The 12320-nt window shown below is 35.0% G+C and overlaps 1 protein-coding gene across 2 annotated transcripts in view; it reads right to left on the bottom strand.

The window, feature by feature from the left end:
* TBC1D22A (TBC1 domain family member 22A) overlaps nt 1-12320 on the bottom strand; it is a 153846-nt gene that overhangs the window by 119531 nt on the left and 21995 nt on the right. For both annotated transcript variants that reach the window (XM_031603144.2, XM_031603071.2), the window contains exons 5-7: nt 8207-8277; nt 3907-4035; nt 2948-3010 (exon numbers count right to left, since the gene is read on the bottom strand). In XM_031603144.2, coding sequence (XP_031459004.2) covers nt 2948-3010; nt 3907-4035; nt 8207-8277 — 263 coding nt within the window. The remainder of the gene's footprint in view (nt 1-2947; nt 3011-3906; nt 4036-8206; nt 8278-12320) is intronic.

The raw sequence follows: 12320 nt of genomic DNA, 5'->3' as shown, positions 1-12320 counted from the left end.
TCAGCCCTAAATTCCTTGAACCACATTTCTTAGGAACTGCAAGAGCTCCAATGGCCACAGCATACACAATCTGACTAGCATGAGAAGAACATGAAGCAGGACAATCATAGAACTTACGTCCACCGTAACTTAAGTCTGTGACAGACAGTATCTCCTCCTAACTGTTCACTTCTGAGAACAGTACATTGCTTCAGAAGGCTGCAAATGAGTAGCACTGTGAAAGTCGCAACACGCTCTGCACTAATTATCAGTACTCAATCAAGGACAATCTTGTGTAACAAAGAGAAAGTTTGCTCTTTATAGAAAAAATCTGATTAAAAAAAAAGGGTGCAGACAGGCAGGGAAGCAGAGCAGAGGCATGAGAGGTCACCAAACAAAAGGACTACATCAGTTTTAATAGCAGGTCGCAGTACTAATAAAAATGAAGAGAATTTTAAGGACCCTGAGGAGACTGAGTAGAGTTTGCTGCAAATCCAGAAATCAAAGATTGCTCACGCTTTGAGAGATCTGCCCAGAATGGACACAGTAAAGAGAGGAAGTTTAGTTTATGAAGCCTACATTTCTGTTCAATCTCATTTGAAGCACTTGTTAGCTTAAGAATTGAATTACTCTTGTTTGGATTTAAATAAACTTATGCTTTATCTTCAAATCTCTTTTGCAATCATTTTTAGGCAAGGAAATGATTAGGCATATCTGACTCACATCCAGGTGTTTGAAAGATCCATTACAGGCTTCCATATGTGCTACCTGAAGCTGGAAAACATTTGTACTTTTCCCTTTGAAAGGCAGTTCCAGGCATCAACATCCTGCCACATACATTCAGAATCAACTTTCCTTAACCTGCCAGCTCCTAGTTTCCCTGGCACACACGAGAGCAAAGTGTTGTAAATCCACAGAACAATGAAGACAGGCAACAGCAACAGAAGTGAAAAGCTTTTGTGGGTACTGAAACAAAAGCCCAAATGCAGCTTACAGCTGATCCATTACAGCTACATCTAAAATAAAATCATTGAGACTCTCAGAGAATAGTTAAGAGTTGTGTTGGGAACCATCCAACTTAAAACACAAGTGGGAAGTGACATTAGGTTTTGGGTTGTTTTTTTTTTTGCTTGGCCTACTTTCAGTTTTGAGGAAAAGATCGGGCAGAAAAAGAGCTATTCAATTGTGCATTCTCAAAAATATTCCCTTGTTCTCATTAGCCAAGAATCTTATTACTTAGCTATAAATTCTTACTGAAATGTAGTGGGATTAAAAAAATACGCAAATAATGAGGAAAAAACAGTAGATAACTTTCAAAACACTCATGGCAGAAATGATAAAAACAGTGCTCTTCAAGAAGACAAATTAAGTCAAACAATTTCTAATTTACAGTACCAACATTCCCTTCCCTTTCCTCAAAAACAGATAACTTATACAGATTGTACTTCAAACTGAGATACCCCTGGATTTCACAGCATTTTAAAATCCAGATATGAAAACTAAGGTAAAGGGACGGTTATTAATTTTTTTGGAACAGTAAATTATTGAGCAGCAAGGATCACTTAGTAATTGGCACACCAGATTTAATATCCCCAAATGCATCTAATCAGAAATTCAACAAATATGCACTAAAATAGTGTTTTCAATTTCTTACTCATTTTCATGAAGTTTCATTTACTGCTTTGAATCACAAAAAATGAGCACTGAATACCTTAAAGGCAGGCTGATTTAAGTTTCTATACAGTGTTCATCACTGTGTTCAAATAGCACTCATTAAAAAAAGTCACTTTCCCAAAAGGTTTCCTTCTTGATTTCCAAACCAGCAACAGAAACTGGAATTACTTTTCTAGTATGAACTACCACATCTCAGGAGATGTCATTACCAATCAATTATTCTCTTTTCAATTTAACTCTCATTCATGATAACATTAAGAACTGTATTCATATACATAAGAAGAAGAATCCATTAGCTTAAATGCAGATTTCTGAATTTCTTGTGGGTTTTGCCACCCCAAAGGAACTCCAAAACCCCCAAAGCTTTAATCATGAAAGGTCTATGAATTTCCTTTTTATTTCCCTTTAAATAACCAATAAAAGAGGTGAAGAAAATTTTATGAAGTAATTTTCAATCTTGTTTCCTCAAAATTACTTCTCCCAAATAATGCGAGCATAGAAGGGAAATAGGCATATACCATCCATTTCAACCTAATTCAATTAGAGACAATACCAGAACTGACAATATATAAAATTATAGACTACTGAATTTTGACTATTCACATTAATTAAACCTACACCTAGAGTCACTAATCTTTAAAATATTTATAACATAGAAGTTCAGCAGATTTGATCAAACTATATGTGAGAAGACCTTCAACAACCCTCTCCCCCCTCTTTTAAGGGATGCTATTCAGAATCACAGAATAGCCTGGGTTGAAAAGGACCACAACGACCATCTTGTTTCAACCTCCCTGCTATGTGCAGGGTTGCCAACCACCAGACCAGGCTGCTCAGAGCCACATCCAGCCTGGCCTTGAATGCCTTCAGGGATGGGGCATCCACAGCCTCCTTGGGCAACCTGTTCCAGTGTGTCACCACCCTCTGAGAGAAAATTTCTTTGTGAAAAACTCCTGCTCCTCACTCAAGCATTACTATTCTGCTTGGCACCCTCCAATACCCCCCTCCTACAACTGCCATAAAAATAATAAAACAGATTTTAAAAGGAAGATCTATCTAATAATGAGTTATTTCTATAAAACGTCAAATTCATAATATTTTTTCCTAAACTCAAAGATAAGATAATTTCTTAAGTAGAATAATCTATGATAAGAGCTTCCAAACTTTAAAGGATTTGGACAGATACACAGAAAAACAGGAATCACGCTATGAATTAGTTCCAAACACATACATGTGATAACAAATTCATTAAGAGAGTTACCCGCAACTCACATTATTTAGATATAATTCTTACCTCTGTTACTTTGGGCTGAAGTCTTAGAACTTCTGGACTCATGCGGGGGATATCTATATGAATCTAATTAGACAGAAGCAAGAATACTGTAAAAAGAGCCAACAGCACACTTTTTAAATAACAAAAAAAAAAATAGACAATCATACAGTTTTACACTATTAGTTATAATCCCACTGTATTATTATTTTAGAACATGGATTTAGTTCAAAGCTATAGAACCAAATATTTAAGTCATTATTAATTTAAACTGTTAATTGGAAAAAAAGGAAAACATTATTTCCTTTCATATTTTAAGATCCTACACCAAAGCTGATTGTTTGCAAACTACAGTTATATCATCAGTACTCCTTGCCTCAGTGTAACAATGCCTAACAACAAACTACTACATATGTGCAAAGCCATGTGCAACTGACTACTGTACACACATTTAATCTGTCCTACAGAAGTCTAAAGTAAGGTTGACTGCACAGTACTTTGTAATGCAAATCATTTATTTTAATACAAAACTTAAAGAGAAGTCATCTTACTTATCTGGGGAGGCAAGAAATTTGGCACTCTTACGCTAATTACTTATCATACAGTTTCAACTTCTTAAGCAGGAATATGGAGCCAGTAAGGAACAGTTAGTGTTGTACTATCTTCTCAGCCATTTGAAGGGCCAGAGGAAATCTCTATTCCTCTTAAATGGAACAAAATAAGTGGTATAGCCACACAGCATGGCATGACAAAAGCTAAAAATTGTAAGAAATCTACTAATTTAAGAATCAAACCAAAATATTTCATATTTTGAGAAAGACTTAATTTAGCTTCCAAAATTTAGGAAAGCAATTGATTAGATCAGTTGATTATCGAGTAAGCTTAAGGTAATAAACAAAAACAATAGTAAATTTCAAAAACAATCTCTTCGAGCTCCTTAACAGATTTAATGTAGGTAAGAGGTAATTCAGGAGATGTTTTACCTGTCTATAGGTATCTTGATGACTCTCATCATTTCTGGAGTCATAGTATTGTTCAACAAATGCAAAATACTCTTTTCGTTTTCTTTGTAAAGTGCTTTCTCTTCGGTCCACATTTGCAGGAAGATAACCCTGAAAAATAAAAAAAGAAGAAATGAAAAAGATCTTACTCTGTGCTTCACAAAAAGGACAGTTAGCATTTGATTGTATGCAACAGGAAAGCTAATGAACAAGTGTAGTTCAATGCAATCCCATTTTGGTCTGAATAATACCTCAGGAAATCAGTTTTCTAATCATTGTAACTGAATACAAAAGTTCAGAAACCAAGACCTTACAGAAAAAAAACATTTTTTAATAATACATTTCAAGTCTTTCATCCTTCCAAACAATTTCTCATCAAGAATTCTAAAACGTTTGTCTTCCAAATAAAAAAAGTTCAAAACAATTTCAGAGAAATGTGAAGCTACATGAGTTCATTAAGTTCTGCATCCCCACGTGGCCCTTATTTCATGAATTTTATTCAATTTTTCAATAAAATGCATACCTGAGTTGAAGTATGAATTATACACATTTACAAATATACTTGTTTAAATTATAGTTAAAATCATAATATAATGATATATTTACTTAAAAGCCTCAAATATTTTAGCTACTTTAATTCTCTGTTTCAGTTACTGAAATAATAATTAAAAGTTTTCATTTCATCTAAAGAGGGTTATGAAAAGTTTCAGCACAAACTGGACTCTTGGATATAAAGCTCATTAGTACGTACTGCCTGAGTCGTTTCCTAAAAGTAGTTTATAAATATTTTTCACAAGGTACAGTCATGCTAAGGAAGTTGTATGTCAGATACGCAGTTAATATGTAGTACTTAATGCAACTGTACATCTGAATCGTCCTTCAATGAACTTATTTCCAATCTAGCTGAAGATCCCATCCTCCCACAAAAATCCATTCTCATTTTCTTCTGTCCAGTTTGATCTCTATTTCTAGGTTCTCAACCTACTGCCACATCAAAACCGTCTCAAATCACCATGTCATCACTTTAAGAAAGGAACTACTATTGCTATTAAATGTTCTTATATACTAGAATATCATTATATACTAGAAGCATCATTATTCATGTTACTACCTGCCAAAAGGTTTCTTCAGCATTCAAGAATAGCTAATGTTTTCCCGTGCGTAGCTTGATTTCAAACATAGTATGGCAAAAAAAATGAAAGTCAATTCATACCTTACATACATGGCAGACTTGAAAAATACACTTTGGAAAAGAATCACTTTAAACATAAATGGCTTTAATAGTGATCTAGCCACCCAAGAAAAAAAGATTAATATCTGCTAATCGTATCAAGTTAAATTATTTCTTGCCAGTATTACAAAAATTCTCCTTTCACATTTTCAGGCATCATCATAGTAATAGTAATCAGTAAAACAAAGGAAGCAGTTTTGGGGGTATTTTTTCAACCAAGAGTTTTCTTATTAAAAAGAATAATAAATTAAATCCTCATAACATCATAGAACATTCAGAGAAATCGCAGAGAAGCTGTGGCTGCCCCATCCCTCAAGGCACCCAGGGCCATGTTTTAGTGGGCCCTCAGCATCCTGAGCTGGTGGGTGGCAGCCAGCCCATGCAGCAGGGTTTAAAGTCGATGATCTTTAAGGTCCCTTCCATTCCAAGCCGTTCTATGATGTTAGAACTACAGCACATGCTTGCAATTAAACAATGTGCCATAGTCAGTACAAGTAACTAATATAATGCTATGCATTTAGCTATCAAAACAACTTTCTTACTCAATTCTTAACATGACAAGTAAAAATGGATTTAGGGTAAATGTAATATGCTAGAATTTTTGATTATACAATAGAATCGAACACACTGAGGATAAATACTTTGATTCCATTACTCTCCTCCAACAATCCAACATCAAATCTCATTTCTACATTGTTCTGCCAAAAAAAGTAAAATTAAAACCCACACACTAGAATCTCAATTGCTTATGTAAATATCTCTGTACTAAAATAACTAAAAATATGCTGTGTATTATAATTTCTTCTTATAAGATGGCAAGAAATTAAGTACAAATATTACATTATGGATAGCTTAACACATACTTGCTTTAACAAAACCATTTCTTTTAAGATGTACTGACTTGCATCTGATTCTAGCTATTTTTAAATTGCATCCGCTTAACTTTTGCCTCAAGATTCAGACTGACATTTAATATCCTGTCCCAGTGCTCTGAACTTAGTTAAATATTGAATTCTGCCTCACATTTATTCTCAACAGTTTGATTTTTTTTTTTCCTGTAGGATATCTTAGCTCCATTAGAAAAGAATTCATTTGTGAGATCAAATGTGATTGTTCCAACAATACCAATATTTTCTCAACAGACTTTTTGCCATTACTCTGTTTTAAAGACTGAAGTCATCTTTCAGTAAGACATGTCCTGTTTCCCATTCACTTTACAAAATTAAGTTTTATTTTTAAAAGTTGGTAAGGATGGCAAAATATCATCAGGGCATAAACTGGTAGAGGGTTTCTCTATTAAAAATTCCCTCCAAAGGCAGCCATAGCTGTATTCAAAAGAACACTCGGCCTGAACAGTTCTGCTTGTTCTTTAGGGACGCTATGCCTGCTTTTTCCTTTCCCTTATGCTTTAGAAATAAATCATGTAAATTTACAAACTGTTAACAGTAAATGTAATAGCAGTGGCTTTTCAGCACTATATTGATTTTCATCTTTCTCCTTGAAAAAATGTTTTAACCAAATATTTTAACACTATTATTTGAAACTTAACCTATCCTTCATCCTCAGCTTATCATGCTTCAAAGCCAATTTTGAGTTAGCCGTAAATTTTTGACTGAATGTTTCACAATAGACATCCTAAATTTTAAAAAATAAAATTGTCTCATGTTGGACAACTTTAGAAGCAGAACTAAAATATATTGTACATTGCCCACTTAATCTCAGTTAGCACTGAATATTTGCCATTAAGAAGCTGCATTTACATTTAGAATCAGTGGAACTAAGCTGCAAATTTAGTGGAACTCATTAGCAAGACAGACTCTTTCAGTCACTGGAAATCAAACTCAATGTGAAGTAAATACTTCACGTTCCCTGCTGAATTTATTCTATAAAAAGCAAAGCTATTTAAGTCTACTCTCTGAAAAATTCAATAGTGTTAAACTGTTGTGTATATAACTCAGAATTTTAAAGAGTTCTTAAATGCATGAAGATTTGCTGATAAAGTGTCTTTCACAGTCTCCAGAGAGCAGACAGCACGAGATTTTTGCTTCTCTTTAATACAAACATTTTTGCAAGTTCTCTCAGCCTTGTACAAAGAAACAGCTAACATGAACAACCACTTACCACGACAAGTTCTATAGCTGAAAAGACTGATACCAGAAATATTCCTGCCAGGAATACACAGTATTTTCGCAACAGAGCCCTTTATAAATATAGCACAAACAGTGAAATAAAAAGGTTCACTTCTGCAACACCAAACCCAACAAACTGCAGGTTTCCATAAGCTCCCCTAAGCTGCCTTGTCTGAAGCACTCAAGTGTGCTGCTCCATGGTATTTCAATCTCCACCCAAGCTACTGCACTTCCAAACTCCTTCCACCTCCAATGAGGAACCCCAATTGAGGTTCTGAGTGAGCACTCAGCGAGCCAAAAGCAAACAAGTGATCAGCTTTTCAAGCAGCTTGGTTCCCTGAGTTGACACAAGCCCAAGAGAAGGAGATCCAATGCCACAAGGTAACTGACTGCAGCTGTTTGGATTTGTTCATCCTAAACTAATGTAAAAAAAAAAAAAGCCAAACCCAAGCTACTTTCACTGCTTTTCCTCAATAGAAAGCTAATCCTTCCTGCGAAGAGTCTAGTACTTACTGTAATGTCAAGCCTGATGAAAGCCTTTTGTGGGACACAGATATCCTTTGCTTCCTCACTGCACACCTATTTTCAAGAAAACTGTAGGAATTCACTTGTCTTTCAAGTCTCCAATGTTGGCACAAATCTGTTTGAAAGAGGCTACTTATCACATAAGTCCTGCTTTCACAGAAAGCCAGGCTGAAAATAAAAGTACACAGCTGGCATGATTTATTACTACTTCTCATTCTCCTCCTTTCACTTTGACAAATTTATCTTATAATTGAGGCAAAGAACAGAATTTTTATTACAGTTCAGCAACAAGACAATGCTTTCAAGTATTACTGATGGATTACAACACAGGCAAAAATATTTGCAATTCTTGAAGAAACCCATTACTGCTAAACAAAAAGACAAAAGTAAAACTTACTGAAAGAAGCTTCCATGCAATGGGACGAACTCGTTTGGGAATTCCAGACCAACTCAATTTCCGTAATTCTTCTATTAAAAGAAAAGTATTTTATGATAACTAAAAAAAAAAAATGATTATCAATATACACAGATATATTCAAATTAGTAAAAAGCTGTTTATGTTACATCTTCTTATGAAGTTCAATGAAACCAAATTATATGGCAATTCTAAGGAGTTAATAAGACAGTGGATAATTACTTCCCGTAGGGATAACAGTGATAACAGGCACTGTGTGATGAGGTAGCTCTTTGAATTACTGTCCAGTTGTTGTTTTTTTCTTTTAAATATACTTGCCATATATTAATATGCAAGACAGATTCAGTTTTATTGCATAATAACTTACACAGATCCTAATTAAAAATGAGATTTGCAGTTACATAAGCAGAATATGCTTTGTGTTTGCATGTTAGAATTCAGTTCAACGTTATGTTTTCATTCTGCATGCTGTATTCCTCTCTTGAAAGCTCTTCATCAGCACAGCCAGCTAAAGCAATCTGTGAGATTTCACACATTTGTGAAATTTGTTTATTGCAGAGGAAAAAAGTTACAGAAAAATCATTGATAATGTAAAGACAAAAGAGGCCTTAAAGCATCCCTATGAAACAATATTCTTTAGGTATCTACTTCAGACAATAGCTCTTCTTACTTGGAATACAAAATTAGGGTAAAAACAAGTTCAAATTATTATCACGCCGAAGAACACAGAATAACAAAATTATGCATTTCTTTTAATATACTCATTCCAATTAGTTCTGTATTTTTAAATTCACTATTTATATTTTAGTGAATATGTTTTCCAGATTCTGTACTTCAACTAAGTTTTTAAATAAAAAAAGCACAGAACAAAGTAATTACAATAAGAACTTGTCCAGTGAGTGCATTCTGTAGTTTTGTTTTTAAAGTAACAAATTTGTATATTTATAATAATAGAAAAAATTCAAGGAGAACAAGGTGATACTTTGTTAAAGCAAGAACACATAAATCAAGGTGTTTTGTTTTTTTGTTGTTGTTGCTTTTTTGCTATCAATACAAACTTTATTTAGAGGTATATTACATACAACCAGCAAAATAGGTAACAATTTAGAAATAGCATATCAAGCATCACTAAAGATAAATTTGAACCTTGTGCAAACCAAAGGCTTGAATATCAAATATCAGAAGTATAACAATACACCAAATGTGAAGTGACTCATTTGACTTCCAACAAGCTAACGATTCTTCAGCCACAGAAAAGTATCTTCAGCATCCATTAAATGCTGAGGCCCAAATTCCTGAGCTCGCCTAATGATTTTTGTACCCCTTTATACTTATGCATCAACATGAACAAGAATATGTATTGGAAGGAAAAAACAAATACAAGAAGTCCAAACGTTCCCTGCCTTTCTATAATCTAAAGGCCGTAACAAAAACTACAGTCGGAAAAATAAAATCCTATTTGGTTTCACGATGACAAAATAACATAAACAGTCAGTATGTCAACAACATTTAAATACACCAGAGCTATTAAAGACACAAAAGATTCAGCTCAATGCAGTTATTCCTGATGTCACACCACCTTTCTCCAGCTTGGCCGTTTTCTGTCAGTCACATTGAAATATCACAGAATGATCCAGGTTGGAAGAGACCTCAAGGATCATCAAGCTCCAACCCCCTGCCACAGGCAGGGCCACCAACCTCCACATTTAATACTAGACCAGGCTGACAAAGGCCCCATGCAACCTGGCCTTGAACACCTCCAGGGACAGGGCATCCACAACCTGCCTGGGCAGCCTGTTCCAGCCCCTCACCACTCTCTCTGTAAAGAACTCAAATACCACATTACTGGCAGGGCTTCTAAAACTGAAGTCTAGACAACAGATTTTGCAGGCTGTTTTGTTTGTTTGGTGATGTTCTCCCCCCACTAAGCTCCATTATCTTTATTTAACTCTGAACATACTGCAATAACGTCTCAACAAAAAGTTTTATCTTGAGGGTTTTGTGTTTTATGTTTTTTGGTTTGTTTTGTTGTTGTTGTTTTTGAAAGGGTTCCTTTCTATCTCCTAATAATAAATTTAATTGTAAGGTAACTTTGCATCATGGGCAATTTTGCTGCCACATCTCTCTTTGTTTACCAATAATTTTTGAAAGAAAATAATCAAATGTGAATCCGATTGTAAACATGATTATTCTTTGAAAATATTTTGTTTTAAATAGATTTGTCTCAACCTAGAAAAGAATTTCATCTTAGTAGTTTCCTTATACTACAATATAAAATTCATTCATTTTTAACCATCAGCTTGAGAGTTATTGAATAAAACTATCGTTTCTATTACTTCTCCCTCTGAACTATACAAAAAAAAAAAAGAACAAAAAAAACAAGAATCTAGGGGATTTTGTCCACTTGGCAACTTACAGTAGAAATGCATTATTCTTCCATGGCTTACTGAAATAAATACATACAAAGTGTATACACTGTATCAAAATCAGGAAAAGCAGTGAGAGTTGAAGCTAAACACAAGCAGAATCATCATATGCCTTCAAAAGCACACAGTACTTCTGAACAGCAAATATGAATGTGTAGAAAAAACCCAAAAGCATGCTTTTTACAAAACCCCAAGGAATCCCAGCAAACTCTTCCCTTGTTCATCATATATAGGATTTTATCAGCGCTGAAAAACTATGGGATGAGCAAAAGAGCAGAAACACCAAAAATAAGTGATACTACTAGAGTTATGGCGTGAGACTGCTGAAGTGACAATGAAAGCAGAACTTGAACAGACTATCAACACTGATTAAGAGGGTGAAGATTAAGTTGAACACATCACATCACAGGTTACACAGCAACTATACTGGAAGCACACTGTCACTGAAAACAAAGGATTCAAAGGGCAACACTCACACACACATACATACAATAAGCAAATTAATTTCTCCAATAAGAAGTGATTCATGAATGCTGATACTAAGTTTCCTGTAGCAGTACTCAGGATCATACATTTAAAGATAAAATTTAAGAGAAGGGCTGATGTTAAATAGTTCTAAAGGAAAAGACTACTGGATGTCATGAACAAGGGAAAACAGCCACAGATGGATTCTGAAGAAAACCCAAGAATGCACAAGATAGGGAAGAAAAACACACAAAAAAAGCACACCAACAGCTCTGTCATGACACTCAGCAAGACTCTGATACAGAACACAGCTGGACAGGAACAAGCTTCATTAAGTATAGTTGCAAAAAAAAAAAAGCAGATGGACTACTGAAGGAATTTAAAAAAAAAAATATCAAGAGAAGATGAAAAGCAAGCAGCCATTTTAAAACAAAAGTCTGAGTACCTTACCATTTGGAGCAGGCTTTTTGTTTCTCCAGGATAAGCACTGAGGAACTAATTTTTTTTGAAGGGGCAGACACAGGGAAGAGTAGGTAGGAAGCAGAAAAGCACAGAAATAATTCAACAGAGAAATTATTACATTATGGTGGTATTAAGAGATCATCTTCAGAAGATTCTGATCTTTGGCCATAATCTATCCAGTAAGCCTTTGCATTCCAAAGAGCAAAAACACTCAGCTTCCTAACAGGTGTCTGGCGTGAAGATCAAGGTTAGAAGGCAAACTGTAAATTCATATTCTACAGTTTAAGATCTTATCAGTTTTGTTAATTTTGCTTAAGCAAGCTGAAGACGGAATTATTAATCTGATTTACATGCAATTCCAATTTTCTGGCCTACAGCAGTTGATAAGATACACTTCTAATACTGCAAGTTCTCAATGACTGCCAAAAGCAGAAATTACCACTCAGTCTAAATAATATTGACAGCAAATGACCAGAGGTGACAAATTTAAAAGTTCAATACTCATATCAGTGCAAATCACAGAATCATAGAACATCACACGTTGGAAGGGACCCATGAGTACCACCCACTCCTGGCTCCACAAAGGACCACCCAAGAAATCAGACCCTTTGTCTGAGAGCAGCATCCAAACACTCCTCAAACTCCAGCAGCTCAGTGCTGTGCCCACTGCCCTGGGCAGCCCGTTCCGTGCCCACCACCCTCTGGTGCAGACTCTCCCTAAGCCCTTCTCCCGCCCCTCCCCT

This window comes from Phasianus colchicus, chromosome 1 (genome assembly GCF_987193195.1).
Source record: "Phasianus colchicus chromosome 1, bPhaCol1.hap1.1, whole genome shotgun sequence".
Classification (NCBI taxonomy): domain Eukaryota; kingdom Metazoa; phylum Chordata; class Aves; order Galliformes; family Phasianidae; genus Phasianus; species Phasianus colchicus.
The sequence above is the reverse complement of the archived record's forward strand: the minus strand, read 5'-3'. Positions and strand labels throughout refer to the sequence as shown.